Below are 20572 nucleotides of genomic sequence, written 5' to 3'. Positions count from 1 at the left end.
TGCTGATTTCAACCCGTAGAACTGAAGTGTTGGAGATATTCATAAAGAAACTGATTAAATGTAAGAACATGGACTAGAATTAATATTTTACACACGGACTTTAACCGAATGGATAATATAAACGATGCCATCGTTCAATGGAAGCATTTTGTGGTAGATACCTGGCTGAGTTACACGATTGTACACCGTGAAGAAGTTATATGCTTATGGGTGCATGGGAGTAATGGTTAATACGTATAAAGCAGTTTCCGTAACTGAAGCAAGTAACATAACATAGTAGATAACCAAGTACATCAGTTTTTAGATATAGATAACTTTTGATTTCATGTTTTGGCGGGGATGTTTTGCAACTTGTTGGTAACAATAGTAGAACCTTAAAACTAAAAAAAAACATGGTAACTGTAGGGTGAATGCACCAGTCGATTTATTATTAAACCGTAGTAACTTAATTTATTATTTAACCGTAGTAACCTAATTAACGAATGCAATTCATTTACAGCCTGTGATATCAAGCATGCCTAGTTTTGATCTCCAGCTTATTGAAGATCAATATGTATTTTTCATCAGCATTGCTGGATGGGGTTTTCACTATTGGTTTTATGACATCGAGATAAAAGTGAAAACCCAACGCATGTCTATGTAAACTAGGAATTGGAGAAAAACGAACCTACCTAGTGTAAAAATAAAATTCGTCTCGAACTGCGAACTTTGGCGCGAAATGCGAAATGCTTCTCTTTGTTTTCCTGACTCATTTTCTGTATGTACTCCATAATTTAGTATTTTTGACATTGCCACTTTGAAAATTCATATGGGTGTAAAATTTTTTGCTTCATCTACCACAGTTGATCAACATCTTTTAGGAATCAATTACCCCTTGGAGGTCTCGTACAGTCGCCAGATAAAACCGGGTACCACTGCGTACTACAAGAACCTCTTATTATCTTCAAATATGTACAAATTTTGTGTTAAATAAGAAATGTCGTATCACTAAAGTTTGATTTGGACGGTGGGCTGCTGAGACCAGTTGAGTGTCGTGTTACAACGGTTGCTAATCATTTTCATATTAACAGTGATCGGCAGCAAACATTGCAGTGAAGTAAAAAAAGTAAAAAAATATAACTCAGTACTCACTGCAGTGAGTGACAGAGAGCGCATTTTCTCGTCGACGAAAACGTGAAGTTACGGACGGACAAGGAGACAGACGGACGGACAGACGGACATGGCGAGCACAATAGTGCATTTTTTCCATATATGAGAAAATGCGCTAAGAATCACGAAGCATTGTACTAGTGTTTAGCCATTATTGTCTTTTTATAGAGGAGCTTTCTGACATCCAAACCTTGCTACGGGACGTACATATCATGTTCGACAGTAGAGCTGCCATTGTTATTTTGACAGAATCTTACGCAACAGATTGAAGATAGAACAAAACTATGCAAGTAAGAAGGCATCGAGTAGCAACGTGACCATAATTTTGCCTTTAAATATATTTACTTCATTTCCGATAAAACTTTGGGTCCAAACTTGTAGACCAGTTTGCGCTCAGGGACCGACACCAACATCCTCGACTTGTAATGATACCTGTGAAATATACAATACTGTTACATAAAATACAATCTTCACTGGTGCACGTAATATGAATTAGAAGTAAAATTTTTTTAATATCAATTAGCTACTTCATCGCAAATAGAATTATCGATGCAAAGTGATTATTCAGCGCATCTTTAAATTATTTCGAATGTGAGCACAAAATCAAAATTTACATAATTCTCTACTGCAGCTTCCAGCATAACCATCCGAGAATTTCATCCAAAAGTAAGTTAAAAATAGTAACGCTTAAACCTATTCCGAAACACCACTTTATTTATCCAATCATTACATAAATATCAAACTATAAACGAACCTCAAAGCTCTCGCGAAGTAGTCGTACGATAAGTTGTCTTTCTTCTCTCGTCGCTGGCCCCACTTCCGTGCGATAATTTCCTGTTCCTTGAGACGAAACACGCCGTTCGATTTGTCTTCCCATCGTATGATAGAAGGATTGCATTCAGGATTTTCTAAAAGATCCAACAGAAACTCCCATAATTTTCTACCTCTCTTCCTTCGACTTGAAGTCTTGACTGGAGCGCATTTAGCTGCAAATGAGACAAACAAATGATCAAATATTACCATAATCGTACGGCGGTAACCAAGAGATATGTTTTGTCGCAGAAAAATAATTTGTAGTTCATATATAATGAAGAGAGAAGTTCACATAACATGGTAATATTTATTACATTAAAACAAAAATTTATTAAGCACTTAATTGAGTCACACCAAAATCAGGATCGATTTATATCAATGCAGGCATCCGCAGACTATCCCTTAATGCCTGAATAATTTGAATAGAGTATACAGTATCCATATATTCAAATTAGTTGTTTTCTAGTTGAGAAGAATAATGTCCTGCCAACTTAATAAACAACAGTATTAGCCTATAATTCAACCTCACCTGCTGGAACTGAATCCAAATGCAACAGACTTTCGGGCAGTGATTCCAGCGACACCTCTGGACTGGTGTCGCATGAAATTGAGTCTAAGGTCGTAGGCAATAGAATTTCTTGTGGCGAATTCAGATCATAAGTCATCGCCGGGTTAGAATTCGATTCTGGAGATCTCGCATGGAAATTTTCGTCTGCATCTTTTTCGGAGGTCAGAAAAGAGTCATGGGAACTAGAGTTCATTTCATGAGCCTCGACAGATTGCGGAATAAATTGAATCTGACCGCTTAATTCTTCAGAAGACCCAACCCCGCTGTCAGTGGCCTCATCTTCACGTGGCGAAGGATAGAAATTATAGATTGGCAGCGAGTCTATTTCATTTAACTTAATAGAGTTCATCAGTATGTCATTTTCATTGTTGTTTGTAGAAGAATCTTGTTGGAATTGGGATTCGGTTTCTTGAGATGTCCTCAGATCAATGGCAGAGTTGGCTTCTAGAGAACAGACATCAGCCGAATATGCGGAGGTCGGACTCACTGAAATGCCGCCTTCAAGAAATCTAACGGTTTCTGAATGGTAATTCGCAAATGCGGAATCTACAGACAAACTTCTCACTTTGAAACGGTCGTGCAAACCGGCATTTTCAGTAATAATTTGGTTTAGCTTTTGTTGTGAATTTGTATTTTCATGAACAGGCGATTCTTTGACTACTACTGAATTGACGTAAACATAACCGGACGTTGCCAGAGCATCTTTCAGGCATGGGAAAGATTTGAAAATGTCCTCTGCTAAGTTCTGTTGAGTCTCAGGCACCATCAATGGCAAGGTTTCAATTGACGATTCATGGGCAGTTTTCTGGCCAGTTGGATGCAACATTTCAGTAAACTGCATTTCTGCCGGGCTGAGGTCATAGAAGACTTGATCAGAAGCTGGGTGAAATTCTTCCGGATTGTCCACAAGCTTGGGACGACTGCAGTTTTCTTCCCCTTCGGCACATGGGAAGAAGTCGTAGTTTTGAACATCTGGGAACATACCAGATTCTTCGTAACTGGAAGCATCCAGATACGGCTGAGCTAAATCCAGCACTTGAGTCATCACTAATCTGGATATGGAGGTAATCCTTCTGAGATGTTCTTTTTGAAACTGAAAACGTGAGTCTCTTCACTGATACACTTAACTATAACGTCACTGAAACTAATTATGCAGCTTAACTCACTCATCTGGAATATGCAGAATATTCGTATAACATCAGTCGCACAGCTTTTGGTTTCCTGGTGTGACCCAGGCTTGGGAAAAATCAACAACAACTATATGAAGTTTTTCATAATTGGGAAGAAGACTTTTGGTGTCGTGCATAAGCACATACACCGGCCTGTAAATGCAGTTATGCGTCCGTGTCTGACAAACCATGAATGCAATCGAAAAATACAGGATATTTTCAGCTCGCATTGGCACCACGGCTAAGGATCAGTATCTGTATGTAATAAATTACAGCGAGATTTTCAATCTGTTGTTTAATTTTATTGTCACTTTTTATACCAACTTGACCGTTATATTTTTAAACGTTATATATTGCAATTGAAAAGGCTTTCATGACGGGCAAAAATATTTAATATTTACGTATATAAAATATGAAATTTTTTGATAAATCCTAGATGTTTAAATTGAGCAAGAATGATCATGTTCCTAACCTAAAATGAGCAAATTGGTAAATTCTACAATGAAGATATAAAAATTCATTTAAGGAGGCATTAAAATAAGGTTAAGTTTAACAGCAAGTTTTTTATGCAGGTTATGGCACATGAAAAAATTATATACCTATAGCAGGCCGTTCAGTTCATCTTACCTTTCATTTTCGCTTCATGCGTAAAATCAGAGCCTGCTATTTCATTCTCAGGTATATAATAAAATGTTTTCAACAAAATTGTGCCTAACGATAAAAAATAACTTTATTGGTAGTCAGATCATTTTTATCCGTTGTAGGTACTGATTTATGGAACTCTTTTCGTGTTGACAAATATGACATTTTTACTATATGTATGAGCAATGAACTTTTTTCTTAAAAAGACATTTTATGTCTGTGTTGGGATAAAAACCAGCATTCGAATTTTGAATTTCTATCCACGCCCACGGCGAATCCGCGTTCCGGAGTAAGACTAAAATTTTGGCGGTATAAACACGGCGTCCTCTGTGTTGAGGACAACATTTAACCAAAGTGACACATAGAAATGCGAAAATTCATAAGTAAAATTAAATTGTGACATGTCGTTTGGTAGTCTTTTATGTGTGGACTTATAATTACTTTTTACAATGAACTTATTTCCAATCGATGTGGCAAAATTTTTAAGATTTGCTGGTGGTCATGTGTAGCTCTAGTGTTCTACCTCTTAATTAAAAAAGGCTTAACATATGTGCTCTAATTCTGTAAGAATTATGTTCAAGTTCTCTCCCGATAACATTAATACCATGAAACTATATTTCTGATATATCTAGGAATTATTTTCTATATCAGAATTACCAACATGAATTGTGTCCGAGTTTTCATAATTAAGTGATTTGAGCCAAGATTATCTTACATATTATTACCTATCTTATACATTATAACTCATCTTATATATTATAACTTATCATGTAATTGAATATTTCCTGAATTCACACACAATCCAGTTTGGAATTTGGTGTTGCTTTACTATTCCCTACTGCGTTAAGTTGAAGTCTCCATACTTAACTTTAATTTCGGTTTAAATCTCCATACCTAACACTTACTATATTCTTAAATATAAACAAAAATATAAGTATGGATATTATTTACGACAAAAGTGGTGCAATGGTGAACAACTCTTCTGTCGCTTGCAGAACACAAAATTTAAAATGCTTTATTGAATCAGAGGTCTTGACTAATTTCATCCGGCACATGTAAACGTATTTTCGATGATTTTCAATTGCGTCTATTAATTTAGATATGTATCATCACACAAAAAGCATGTTCCTCACTTCAATTAGTTATCCCGCACCAACATTTTGCGGAGCGACGTACGCCTACTCCACTTGACGCTCACTCACAGAATGCAGTCGGTCCAATTTAACTGTTTCAAGAATGCGCACACCTAACTTTAACGGACAACTTGCGAGAGCCACAACCAAGAACCCGTCCTCGGCAACCACTAAGAAAGGTTTGATTGCATCACTGATGCCCACCGAGCTTTTATATCCTGGCAATTCTGAGCCTAGCTTGGCTGTAAAAAACATCCTCACCGGCACTGAAATTGCTACTCGAGAATTACGAATGATATCCATCAGGATGTTACCGAAACTGGAGCCAGTAACTTCCTCGAGTCTATGCAATTTGACAGTTTTTCTAGTGCAGTATTTATGACGTAAAACATAGATGTACGTGATTTGTGAACACGTATTTTTCATAATAATGCCGTATGAATGGAATTTAATTATGATGGAAGTGACCCTCTCAATAAAAATTCCAGGTGCTTTTGCTACTGATTTAAAAGATCGAGATCTAGCACGGAAATTTTCAGGATCGAATTTTATAGCGTATTTATATACGTTATGAACATGAGCACATGTTCATAGCGTCCATCAATTATCTTGTCCTATAATACCTTGTGCTATTACCTATACCTTTAATACCTATAATACGCACGTCACTTACAGTCGTGTCCAAGCATCCTTTACTTCCTCTGATCGGTGTGATCGCACTGTATAAAATCGTGTATGTAATTAAACCGTCATAGTCGTGGTGCTGACGCGTTGTTGTGCGTCATTAATCGCCGAGTAAAATAACATTGCGAAGCAGCAACTCGTATACCAATTATAATCCTGATTTATATGAACAATGAATTTGATTCTATAAATATAAATTATATGAACTGTAAATTATGAACAACATATCAATATCACAATTGAGTTATTCTTAATCGGGCGTAATTTCATACGAGGATAAAAAATCGTTGCGGTTAGCCACTTGAAGAACTCGTGTTGCCTCAAGAGTTTTTTTATCAATGAATTTTTAAATAATTTCTCACTTAATCGGTAGGATTAAATGGAGTGATTTCTTACTTCATAAGTATAAGCCTGAAGTTCACTCGTGCCAGTGCAATACAATTGTTTTTTCGTCTATGCCATTTTAGTTGAATCCAGCGTTAGGAACAATTTGAAACATAACTCATGGCAACTTTCTAAACAGAGAAGCATCATTACGGGTAAATTAAAAATTTGTGCCCTTCCTAGCTTGAGGATAATGAACTTTTTGTATTTATTTTTTATTCATACAGAATATTCAAAGGCATTGTTATGCATGCACGCGATCATTAAAATTTGCCAGTGAGCAGATCAGGCTGCTTTTAATGAACGTAGATCAGCGAATATTTATGTGAAATGGATGATTATGAAAAAGATGTTACAGAATTTTACCATATATTTGAATAAACTTTTAAAGTAGCAGATAATTGGTTAAATGTTTTGACTTCATAGGCATGATTTAGAGAAGTGAAAGCCGATTAGAAGGCTGATATTTCGTGAAGAATGCGTCGCTTTGACTTTTTGTCATACAGAAAAAAATGTGCAAAAGCTGAGGATGAAGATGACTGTTGTGTGCAATTCCTGGTAGCCTTCGTTAGTAAGTAATAATAAAAAAAGTTTTTTTTTTTACTTTTGTGCTGAGTGAGTTTTTTTTCCATTGTCAGCATGTCTTGCAGCGGAAAAAAATGCCTGAACTTTGAGCTATATTTGTGTTCATATAGCTGTGCTTCAACGCCTATGCCGGGATCCAACTAAATTCGATTTCGAATCGAATGTCGGCAGAATGTCGCAGAAGACTAAAAAAGGTCTCACTCAAACTGCTGTGCGTGCAATTAAGTGTAACTGGACATTAATACGAGCAATTATTGAGAAAAGAACTGTGAATCGCTTTGAAGTTCTTGTATTCAGCAAAGGAATTGATAAACTATTTTTTGTTCCAATATATCTTCCTCTGATCCGGTCAGGCGGCAGCCTTGTAATCTGTTCAGGACATAATAATAAATAATAATAATAATAATAGCTGTTTCAGCGTTTATTAGGCCGTAGGCCTGTCGCCGATTCTTAACATCGCAGGACATTCACAGCATTTTGCGGTCTTGAACTCGCAACGCACTGCTACAATTCTGCTGTGCTTAACCGCCCGGCCTCCTTGCCGATTCTGACCAGAAACTGGCGCACAAAGCTGGGATCGAACCCGCGCCTCTCTAGTGCGTCAATCTTGGTACTCTGAACTTTAACCACTGGGCCACCCTGCCCAACCACTGGGCCACCCTGCACATACGGGATTTTCTTCAGAATCTAGGCAATGAGGTTTGATACAATAAAGACGTTCAGGTAGAGTAGAGCATGCACTCTTCGATCTTGAACAAAATTACAGGAAGAGCCAGAGTTGTGCTGTCGAGCCTACACTATGAGATGGGAATCATTTCTCTTGGTCATTTGCCGGGTCACGAGATGACGTTGCTCAAGCGCTAAAAAAATAAGTGGCTCAACAACGATCCGACAAAGTATCTGAGCGTATGAAAGGAAAAAGACAGCTAGTATAGTTGTTGAAATCTTTGACGAAATGTTTGATAAATAAATGATAATAAATTTAAGCCAGTTTTACAGCTGGCCTCGACTTTTATATTTTTGGCTGATCATTGTTAGAGAACGTAATATATTTTGACCCTCTGCTGAGCTACATCGGTCAAGGGATTTTTTTATTGATAATTTCGATGTTTTTGGGACAGTCTCCTTTAACGTCGAGTAAAGAAATGGCACGCAAAAACCGGCTTTTTGATGTTCGAATGTACGTTCTTGGCTTCCTTCACCATCAGCGGCTGCAGCTCTCAGTCATTATATTTTGTTTCCGAATTTTTAATTTATTATCATTTGCATTCTGAAATTTTCATACTTTACAATGCCAAATACTATTGTTAGCTACAATGTTAATACAATGTCAAATGTCAGCCATTCCTATTTAACTTGTCAATACTTTAATGGTAATTTACTGATAAGTATCAAATTTTTGAAATCTCACAAATTGCGCTGAAGAAGTTTTAATCATTTAATGCAACTTCTCCGAAAACCCATTGCGACATTTGACACTCAGCGAAAGATGGTTTTTCTGCCTCGGAAAATCTAGGAATTAATCTTATACTCACTAGATCAGTTGAAATTTTGAAGTTCATCCATTAAAGAAATATGAATTTTTCAACACCAATACGGGAAAATTCTTCGAAGTAAACGGCCCAGTCCCATTGAATCGCAAATGACCTAACACATAGGAAGGGCAACCCGATCGCTGTCCATTTTTTAGGGGTCGCCGAAGACATTTCTGAACCCAGCGTTACACTGATGAATACATTTAACAAACAGCATGCGAACAATAAAGAACAAAACAGGTTTGTCGTGCTTGTTGTTACGAACTGCAAACAGAATCATCCGAACATAAACAATTCAATGCAGAAGCTGTGACGGAGCACCAGTTCAGGAAACAGATTTTGTGCCTTTATTGCTCGAGTTTTTTTTTTATCTTCGGTAATTTACTCGCAATATTCCAATTTCTTATCGAACCTGGAAAATTGTTTTACTTTAGATCCATGGCAGCAACTACTAAAAATTCTCCTTTGATTTAAAAAATTTATTAGTCTATTTTACTCCAAAAACGAATATTCTATTTCTACCTTCCTTCCTAACTCAAAAGTTATGAAACACAGGATGCACTGCAGCCCGGTCATGGGAACAGTTTCAGCTAGTTTCTCTGTCAGTCAGACAGTTAATTATATATTCACTATATTCAACTGAAACGGCATTTTCAGTCGTTGAAATCGTTTCATACATTCCAACTCGCCATGTGAACCAAAGCCCAATTTCATCGCAGGTTAAACCTACGTGCGGTTTTCTAGTAACTAATGAATGACCATTGTTGAAGCTGAGTCTAGCAGCTATTCTTGCTACAGCGCTGTCCCAGCTTGAGCTAAAGGTGATATTTTTGCATGCAGTAACAGGACTCGCTTGCTTCGATCGAGTCTTGTTGCGAGTTTTCTTTGTTAAATTCAAAGGAAATTATGAAGACAGGTTAATTTAAAGCAATAATTTATTTATGATTCAGGTTTCCTTTTTCACGTGATTATTATGTAATAGTGGAGTTTGAAACAATGTTGATATAATGTTGAGGTTTTGATATGACGTTCAGGTTTATAAAAGCTTAGTTTATAAAATTATGGAATCCCTAAAATTTATGAGAAGCTTATAGAAAATGAAATTAAAATTAACAATAATTTGTGGTATACAAACTTCTTAGTATAAAGTTTGCTGTTCATTGAAGACTATTCCTCATTAAATTGTACTGCGTATGTGGCTCAGAAGTCAATAGGAACGATTGGTAGCACGGAGAGCTTTTTCTGATGCGTCTGCCTGTCGCCTCAAGCGCCTGCTCCCGCAATCTAATTATGCAGTAAAAAATGCAGCTGAAATTTTAAATAGGAATTTGAATGTGAACATTTTTTTGTAACAAGAATATAATGGTTTAAAATTTGAAACATTTTTCTATAAGGCGACAGATGTGTCCTGAGTTTCGTTGTTCGCTAATACCATAATCCCTGGAAAATAATCAACTTGCAAATTGAGTTATGGGGAGGCAATGCGTCGCGAAGCCATAGTTTAACAAATAAACTTTCCGCAATAGAGCTTCTAATATGAGGCAGTTTTCTGTTATTTTTCATCACAATTGTGGCCATATTATAATAAATATTAATTTTGACATTGCTTCTACGGCACTTTAAGCACCATTTTATGTTCAAATTTCATGTCAATTTTAAGTTTTGGCTGATTTGATATTATCACTACCATGTGCTAATTCAATGTTGATAATACTATGTCCCAACCCCAACCAAACTCCATACACCTGCAATCAACCTATATATGCGCTATGTGCCTTTATAGCGCATTTTCTCATTTATGAAATAAATAGATAGTGTGCTCGTCATGTCCGTCCGTCTGTCTGTCCGTCCGTCCGTTCGTCCGTGACTTCACGTTTTCGTCGACGAGGAAATGCGCTCTCTGTCACTCACTGCAGTGAGTACTGAGTTATATTTTTTATCTTTTCCTACTCTTTTCATTTTTCCTTACTTGTTTTTGCCACTATGCCCCACCGCTTTTTCTTTTCCTCTCTTTCCTACTGACATCACTGCATTAACAAGATGTTGATCGACATCTTCAAGAGTTCTTTCTTGCCTCAGCGCCCCGTAAAACATCTGTCGACTTTCACTTATAGCTTTTTGCATTATATCCAGTGTAATATTTTTAGAAAATCTTTATCAACTGGTGGCATTATTTTACTTCATGCTTGATCACAATCTTTTCGATTGATTGACTAATACTATTTTTTCGCGTATGAATGACATGCCTTTACATTGAATGTTCCTACACAATTGTGCACAATCTTTTTGATTGATTGGCTTTATATTTTCTAGTATGAGTATGAGAGACATTCTCTCACATTGAATCTTTCCATATTTATTTGATTAATCCTTAATACTATACTTGATTTTTAATCCTAATGGTTTATTAAATTTTTGTCATTAAAAATATAAATATCGCACAATTTCTAAGTGAAAGAAATTGTGTTTTTAATTCTACGGAATATCTCACAAATAATTCTTCAGAGTGTCCGAGGTTTGGTGTAAAACTAAGTAATTGTTTTTATTTATTATGAAAATTTATTGATGATGGGGAGTTTTTTAAACATGGAGATTTTTTATGATGCAGATTAATTCATGATGGTGTTTTTTATGATGAAGGTTTGTTAATGGTGAAGGTTAATTAATGATGCAGGTTTTTTATGCAACATGCTTTCACATGACGGTGCAATAAAAAAGAAAATTAAAGGAAATTCATAAATGAATACCAATAAACTATTGAACAGCGCTAAAAAGAACGTGTAACTTCTATAAATGCCAATAGACACGCGTGCTGAAAATCAATTGAATGTTTATAGCTTGTATTCATTGTGACATGAAGATGACTGAGCAAAATTTCAGACCGTGCGACGTCTGGCATCCAGTACACTGCTATATATAGAGCTCGGGCATCGGGTAAAATTTGTTTTCAGAGCCAGTGTCAAAAGTAGCGGTCGACAAACTCAATTTTTTTGTACTCAGTCTGACAGTTAGAATTCTAAATCATGAAGTATCGGATTTTTCTACTCCGGGTTTTTTCTGCTATCAAGCGTATGCAAACTTTTGAAGTCTAGATGGGGCGTACAAAACTTGATGTCTACTTTGGATTATTTAACTATGAATGCCTTCGTTATATTTACTTGTATGCTTCGCAATGAAACTGAGTACTCCTGATCTTTTGTTTTGGTATAAGGAAACAAGTATAGCATGGCTCGTTCCTGACATGAGAGGTTATCCATAGCATAGCTCGTTCCTGACATGAGAGGTTATCCATAGCATGGCTCGTTCCTGACATGAGAGGTTATCCATAGCATGGTCTATCCTGACACGGGAAGTTATCCATACGAGGCTTGCGCACTGGAGGGAAGTTGAGCAGGTTCCAAGCACCACAAAAACTAGACCTGGCAAAGTGCAACTAGAATTTATCAGCTTTACGGACCGCTTATTTTCACCTAAAGCATCAGAGAGTACTAAAATAATTGGAATAAATTACGGGTATAGCTGATGAATACTAAATGATGTATGATTAGCGACGATGCGCGTGTGTGTGATCTATATAATATGCGGTCGAGATTATGTATTTTGAGTATAGAATGCAGCATCAGCTTCAGCGATGCTCGTGGTGCAAGGCCGGTAGATGGGTGTGGGAGCGTCTCGCATTGCTGTTCTGCCGTTTAGTTGACGTATTATTAACTATGAATTTGTTCAACGTACTTGGTGCACTAAACTTAGCAGCCTGGCTGCCTATTTTATACGATTTTAGCAATCGATCCATTTCGGAAATACTATACAATTAATATTCATTAATCAATAGACCGAGGCCAACAAGCATTTAAATTGTTTGTATGTTGAAAAAATTAGTAATAAGTTTGCTTGCTGAATAATAAGCATTTGAATGTTTAAATAAAATACGTTTAAAAATTACTTTTTAAAGACAACACTTCTAAAGAATCCAGTGTCTCCAATGTTACAGATGCACAATGAATTTCTCATTTTTTTTCACACCAGTGTGCAAAATTTCAAATCAATTAGACAGGTAAAAGTGTGTCAAATATCAGTTATAAGATTTGTAGCTGACAAAATTATTTTTTCAATTTTTTTAATATTGAAAAAAAAAATTTTTTAATTTATAAAATCATTTATTTTGACATTTGATTCATGCATTGTCTCCAACTTTACACAAGTGGGCAAAATTTCAGATCGATAGGATAAGTAGAAGTGTATAAAATTTTGATTACAAGATTTGTAGCAGACAGACAGACAGACAAACAAGAAGTGAAGCTAAAGAGAAGTGTTGTAAAAATGATGTAAATTGTCACGTACGCATCTGAATGTTACGGGAGGGCGTACGTAGCCTGGCAACTGGTTAACTGCGCCGGTTTGTGTCGTCGCTGCAGAGCTGCGGCAGCCAATTCGGACTTCCCAGAACTATCCCTGAATTGGTAAAAAAAACTGTCCAAAACAAATCTAAACTTTTATTATAAATACTTTTTTTAATTTCGATGGCCTCGTCATAAAATAATCTCGGTTACGTTTGTGTAACCAACAATAATGGTGTTCTTTTTTCATTGTGTTGTACAATATTTCAAGCAATTTTGCCGCTAATATTTTGCATCGCATAAACATCGAAAATATCAACTCCGACTTTAGGAGGCATGGAAATCGGACTAGATGAGCTATAAATTTTTTTCAAGGCTCGTTTGTGCGCTGCAGGAATAGAGGCTGGACGTGCATTGCGGAGGTTTGGACTTCCCCATCCGCGTCGCTGGAAATCCCGAGTCTCAGAGAAGAGTTTTCTGGATCACCGAAGTTCAAGAACCGCGCCTACTAGAGTAGCAACCCATGGCGCGGGAACCGCTAAACTTGCTTCAAAAAAACCTACCAAGTATTATGCAAACACACAATTTATTGAGGATTGATTTAGGATTTTAGGATTTTATTTAGATTTAGGAAAACACAATTGAGGATCGATTGCAGGAAATTTTCGCAACGAAAATTGAGCTATACAGAAAAGTGAATACGTGCTGAAGAATGAAAATGAACCGCTTATATTTTGAGCCATGAGAAATGTAAGATTAGGATTAATTCATCCCTTATAGAAACATGATTAATATTAATTACAGATTTTCAAATGAAGAAATATTTCTAGCACTTCTTCCGGGTGTTGAATGTAAGCGCTGTGAAATGCAGCCGACGAGCTTTCGACTGGTGAACTGAAAATTAAGACAGCTTTCACATTGCGCCGGCAAAAACTGCAGCCGGCGCGCAAAGCTCTAAACCGGCAGATTGAATTAATCGACAATGAACTCTATATGGAAACGCCTGCAAGCTACGTTACCGGTCACTGGTGCTCTCTCTTCATATCGTGGTCTTAGATAAGAACCCACAGACTTCATTGTGAAGTTTGCATGCTACATGCTACATGTAGCATGCAACATGTACATGCTACATGCTTACATGTGAAGTTGCATGTCACATTAGCGTTACTGGACGTTTTCTACTTTTCGAGGTAAGAAATAATAACCTACTGACTTGATTAAAACGGATAAGCTACATCAACGTTATTAGCAATTTTATTTTCATGTGGCCTTATTATATAGATTTAATTCAATTAAAATTTCTTGCTTCATTAACTTCAACTAGGGGTTCACATCTGCATGCTAGTGTTAACCGAAAATGAGGAAGTCCATTAAATAAGGCATTATATAAGGCCAGTTTGATGAACACTCATGACTTTTTTAACGCTGTACGGTGAAATCCAATCAATGAACCGAAAATATAAGACCAACTAAATCAACTCACATCAACTTTCGCGAAAGTTCAAACTTCGATTTTATAATAAAGAAGATTCGTCTAAACCAAACTAAGATAGATACACTCTTTTAATTCAAAACATACACTCGCATCTCCCCTTGCATTTTCATCATTAATTATAATATCTTAATCAAAGCAAGGGCTCAATTAACTAATAATCTGCTAATGAATACAAATGAACTGCCATCGGACGCTACATCGATCAGAATAGCTGTCAAAATAACCGCGTAGTTTATTTGGTTCAACATGCAATTATTTAAAATCAATGCGGAAACCTGTCTTATTAATCAATGATTTAGAATTAATATAGGTATAAATATGCAAGAGGTTGAAAATTTTTCAAGTCTTTCATAATTGCTTCAAAGTATGTGATAATTACTCACTTGTGGCGCATTTCTTACACTAAATATTAAATGGTTAACACTTCCTAACTGACCAATTATCATACAAAAATGACATACTTAACTATCGATCAATTTTTCTCATTTGAATGCACTGTATTTCGAAAATAAGCTACTTACAGAGTCAAAAGTGCATATTTGCTTTGTATTTATAAAAATTCACATGGACGATTATGGCTGATTGAATTATATGAATTTCTACTACCAATAATGGACAGCGAGCACAATAAAGAAACAAATTATGCTCGCAAATTGAACTAATTAAATATAAATATAACGTGGTAATTAAAAGCCAATAAAATCCGTTATTTCCTGAAAAAAATAAGAATACTTCATTGGGAAAATCCATATGAAAAATTTACGAACCAATCTCATTAACTGATTTGATGAATAAATTTTTGGCTTTATTAGCATTGCTTGCTATATATTGTGCGGGCAAGATAGAGCAAGGAAAACTATCAACTATTGTTGCTGTCGTGTTTTGCTGTCGAAATTAAGACAAATTATAGAGTATTTTTAACTATGTCCAGATATTTTTATTTTGATTGCATTCTGAAATGATTGCTATTAGATTTCGTGTACTCTTTTGAAAAAAGTTATTTTAAAGCACATGAAGCTTACGCCTATATTTCATGGTATAAGGAACATAATGCCATTCCGAAATCAAAACCACAAATAATATATCCCCATTAAAATCTCAATCTTATGCTCTTATAACCCGGTTATAGAGTCAGAAGCCACATCCGCATTCGTGCAACCGACAGAAATGCGGACGGTTCCTCGTAACCGCACCCATGGTTGAATTAATACACACCCATGGTTGAATTAATACTTATTAATTCAACCATAGCCGCACCGACCTTCATGGCGGAGATATGTTTTTTAATTTATGCAGATCTCTGCCCTTTCAGGGGGCTGCGATCGAGTCTGATTAAGTAAGGTATTTAGAATTATTATTGTGAAGCGTCATTCAACCTTATCGTGCATTTTTATTATTATAATTCACGTACTTATTTTTAACATGTTTGTTCATGCATTCGCAGAATGAGCAGAGGAGAACAACGTATCTTTTCAGCATCAATAATTTTTTGTTTCGTGAAGGAATAATAATAATTTTCTAATATTTATTTACTGAGCTCAAAAATCAATAAGCAGTTTTTCTCATGGCCTCCAATTTTCTGACTGTAAATTAAGTCATTTTAATACAAATGGAGAATATATATACATGCATGTTTCGAGAGTTAGAGCAGCTTACAGCAAATTAGAAATATTAGCCAAAGAAACAGTTTGAGGGGTAGAATATCACAATTATACTTTCTATAAAATACCTTCTTTGAACACATTTCTGAATAAGACGAGGAAAGAAGCTCTTTATTTATTATAGGTGTTGATGCATGAAGATCATTTGAATTTCAACCGAGTCTCATACAATATATAAAAGGTTTGGATATTTGATCTTTACCTTAAATTGCAAATTTATATTAGTAGAACAAAAATTAATCGTGGCTCTCTTCAAACCATTGAGACGGCAAGGTCATGCATAAGCCTATTTTTTGCTGAAGTTGCCCAAGGCTTGTCCTGGTCGTCTTTTATCAGTTCAAAATACTGTAATTACATGCTTTTTATGTGGGCCTGAGGGGGCGCTAGTGTTGGGAACCACCAAGTTCACATAACTTAACATAACATAACATATTGATCTCGGCGCTGAAGTGTAGGCCTGATGTGGCCTGTCGCCGATTTTTTTTCCTTTTCGTGCCTTGTTCATAGATCTAAACTCGTGTCATTTGACCGGATCTTGTCATGACTGAAGATAGTTTCAAGTAGCTACTAGACTTCCACCGGGTTCGATATGGTGCTAGGCATTTCAAATCTGAACATATATTTTTCCATAGCTTTATCTAGTCTGTTCTTGAACGCGTTCATACTTGGAGCGCCAACGATGGCATCTGATTCTATGAATTAGACTTTTCAGGTCACAATATAATTGGTTATGAAAGTAAAATAATAGGTAAAAGTGTACGTCTATAGGTCTAACGAATTCTATCATTGATACACTTGGTCTTCGGCCGTTAATATAATTGTCCTAGCCTGAGACTTGGTTTGAGCAATTCTGTCAATCTTGAAACCTGAGATTTGGAACTTGATGCTTTTTTTGAAACAAACAAATGAACAATTATATGAGCCAAATCAACACATCATGTCCAAACCTAACGAATCATAGATGTAACAAAAGTATTACTTACTTTCACAAGTTAATCCAAATTACAACATCATCTTAAATAACACATCGCCGGCGTCTATTGCACGTGCCTTCTCTCTACTCTCACGTATTACAACATCACATAAAAATTATAATAACTGACTGAACGTCTGCAACCAACTACGCAATTATTTATTTACATATTTACATCCAATTTAAAACACGCATACAGTACATCCAAACAAATAAAAAACTGTTGGACCGGATCCATAATCGATCAAGCCTTCTATTCTATCATTCAATATTTGACTAGGCCTCCTGCACCATCACTCAATAATTAGCCAAGTCCTCTACACAATCGCTCAATAATTTACCAAGTCTTCTACACTATCACTCAATAATTGGATAAACTCTCTACACAATCACTCGACAATTTATCATTTACACTTTCACTCAATAATTGACCAAGCTCTCAACGCTATCGCTCAATAACTTACCAAGTCTTCTACACTATCACTCAATAATTGACCAAACCCTCTACACTATCACTCAATAATTGATCAAGCCATCTACACTATCACTCAATAATTGATCAAGCCATCTACACTATCACTCAATATTTACCAAGCTCTCAACGCAATTACTCAATAATTGGACAAGCCCTCTACACTATCACTCAATAATTGATCAAACCCTCTACAGTATCACTTAATAATTGACCAAGCCCTAAACGCTATCATTCAATAATTGACAAAGCCCTATACACTATCACTCAATAATTGACAAAGCCATCTACACTATCACTCAATAATTGATCAAGCCCTGTACACTATCACTCAATAATTGATCAAGCCCTCAACACTATCACTCAATAATTGACAGAGCCCCCTACACTATCAATAATAACTTTGACCAAGCTCTCTACAATAACTGACCAATCCCTCTACTCTATCACTCACATTCAGCGGATAGTAACTTTAAAATAAGCCACTGGTCCCACATTAATAAAATTAATCTCAAATGCATACAAGTTTTTCAGTACAGCATATGCACAAAACGCAAATTAAGTATATGTTAGCAGAATAAGCTTATTTAAACACGGGTGGTTACTGACCAGGTAATTAATTAAATTAACGTCGAACAATATTCTTCAAATGACGTTGATTGATAAAAATGAAAGTTTTAGGAATAAATGTCAATTTGTTAACGACGTTTCGAATTTGACAATATTCATATTTACGTTAAAGGAAGAATTTAATAGTGAAATTTTTGTGGAAATAAGTACATGATACTTGTAAATATGATACAACACGAAAAATTTGGAACCTTGTAAATAATTCCGAGACAATCTAAAGTTCAGAAAATTCGGTAGTTGTGAGATGGATAGCCGGAGTCCAATGCGTAGAGATGAGGGCTTCAGTTATCGTCGGTCGGATTATGTCGGGCCACACCAAGATGACGATGCTGGTGGGTTCCTCCAGCACAGAATAGAATGACGGTCTCGTTGTGTTCGACGTTGTTAAGAGTGTCACGGGGCCTGTTAAATTCATCGCGGATATTGAGATGAAGCTACCCGATTTTAATGCTTTGAGACATGGTTTGGTTGCCCGCTTTTCTCATGTGGCAGGATAAACGGCTGCTCGATGTCTGAAGTGTTCGACGCCGAAAATTTAAATCAATGACTTCTATGGTCATTAATCGCCCTAGTCCAAACAAACCATCTAATACTAATATTTCTTCTGGCACAGAAATCCAAAATAAGAATCTCTGGATCTCATATAATTATTATTTTCCCAATCATAGGAAAATAATAACGAGCGTTAGCAAGAAATTAATGCTTCTCTTGAATTTCCATTCAGAGCGAGATGCAGTGTATGGTCCATGCTCGTTAGTGTTCATGTGTAGACGTGCTATACACCAACTGGAAGCTGTCATCGAGGTTGTTACCCTTGTTGTGATGACTCGCTATTTCTCAAAGAACAAATTGAAACGATAAAAAACAATGAGGAACAACAGGACAACCTTGAAACATTTTTCACACGTAACGGAGACTAACGGGAAAAAAACAACCTAGTAATCTTGTGCTACGCGTGTCATCACATGAATGGACTGAGAAATTGCAATGTAATCTAATAAATGAGTGCCACGCCTAGGTAATCATTATGACTTTAGTGGTGAGAAACTCAAACGTCAAACTCACACATTGCGCTACACGTTCGCGCTGGACTTCACTTGCGGACTAGAGAAGTGGAACATTTGTGAGATATGCAAACTTATGGATCAATCAAAATTTTTTGTTTGTTTTACTGAGCAAAAATGAACGGTCCGTATATACTAGAGAACTATAATAGTTAAACCATTGAATGGACAAAATGCATTGAAAGTTCAACCATGACTACGGAGGACATTGACTACATTCGTCGGTCGCTTCAAATGATTACAGGGCAGGGGGTGTAATTTTTTGTGGAATGTATAGTCTTTACTATTAGGATATAAAAAAAATAAAAGTTGCTTCCTTTGAGAGATAAATGAATGACTGAAGATGAGCACAGAAGTTTTTGCAAGTAAGGATGCGTTTTTTGCCCCAATTATGGAAACAATGGCTATAAAACACGAAGTGTGAGCATACAGAACTCTAATAGTAGGGCGTTCACGATGAAAAAACTGAACCGAGCGAAGTTTTTGTCGCAGTTTTTACCGGCTGCTATGTAGTGATAATGAGCAGTTCGCGGGGATGGAGTGATCATATATAATTATAGGCTCAGTGAAAACGAATACAAAATTTATCGCATGTACGTTTGGGGGTTACACAAGATGTCATTTTAATCTCTTAGCAATTTTCACACTTCAGAACTAGAAGACGCTAGTGGCAGAATTTTCCTTGACTCATGTGCTTATGAACGTCAAGCCTATTAACCAATCACCGTGTTGAAGTATCAATTGTTGCAATTGTTGTATTTTCCAAAAGTTACTTCAACTGAAACTAAAAGTTTGCAGTGTCGAAGCAACTATCTTTATTTGATCACATTTCCCAACGCGTAAATTTAAGTTAAAATCCACGAAAGAAAATCCATTCATAAAAAAACAAAACCTCAGTGCCTTATAAATGTCCCAAGTGAATTACTTCCTTGTTTTTATGTTCTTAATCATGACAAATCTCTGTGTAGAAATGGACAATTGAAACAATTGCAGTTAATTATATAGTTATGCTTCCAGTTGTAATGACGTGTTCATAGTAACGTGTCTTGCTAAATTGCTTCTTATTCAAGTTATACTCTGATTAATTCAACATTTTTTATTTGTGTGATATTTACTACAGGGGCCAAGTAAAAGAAAAGGCAATAAAGCACATGAATAACAACGAGTAGGAAACTGTAAACAGAAATGAAATTATATAAGTAGAGAAGATGCATTGAAATGATTCAACGGGAGTCAGATAATTAATTGCTCTACTCATTAATCACTTTCCTCATTAAT

General features: G+C 36.1%; 1 protein-coding gene across 1 annotated transcript; it reads right to left on the bottom strand.

Moving 5' to 3' along the window:
- Positions 1-1220: 1220 nt before the first annotated feature.
- Positions 1221-4020, bottom strand: LOC108669807 (protein C-ets-2). The gene is made up of 3 exons (XM_018157217.2): positions 2492-4020; positions 1904-2135; positions 1221-1581 (listed from the first exon to the last, which is right to left on the bottom strand). The coding sequence occupies exons 1-3, from the start codon at positions 3573-3575 to the stop codon at positions 1491-1493; spliced, it is 1407 nt and encodes a 468-aa protein (XP_018012706.1). The 5' UTR covers positions 3576-4020; the 3' UTR covers positions 1221-1490.
- Between the last annotated feature and the right edge of the window lie 16552 nt (positions 4021-20572).

This window comes from Hyalella azteca, unplaced genomic scaffold (genome assembly GCF_000764305.2).
Source record: "Hyalella azteca isolate HAZT.00-mixed unplaced genomic scaffold, Hazt_2.0.2 contig10992, whole genome shotgun sequence".
NCBI lineage: Eukaryota > Metazoa > Arthropoda > Malacostraca > Amphipoda > Hyalellidae > Hyalella > Hyalella azteca.
Note: the sequence above shows the minus strand (reverse complement) of the source record. Positions and strands in the feature narration are given on the sequence as shown.

What these genes read in the sequence shown, in the direction of transcription:
- LOC108669807 (XM_018157217.2), bottom strand. Translation starts at nt 3,575, where the DNA reads ATGACTCAAGTGCTGGATTTAGCTCAGCCGTATCTGGATGCTTCCAGT. An exon ending in TTTGGATTCAGTTCCAGCAG is followed by an intron (nt 2,136 to 2,491) that starts GTGAGGTTGAAT and finishes TCTCATTTGCAG; the next exon opens with CTAAATGCGCTCCAGTCAAG. An exon ending in TACTTCGCGAGAGCTTTGAG is followed by an intron (nt 1,582 to 1,903) that starts GTTCGTTTATAG and finishes TATATTTCACAG; the next exon opens with GTATCATTACAAGTCGAGGA.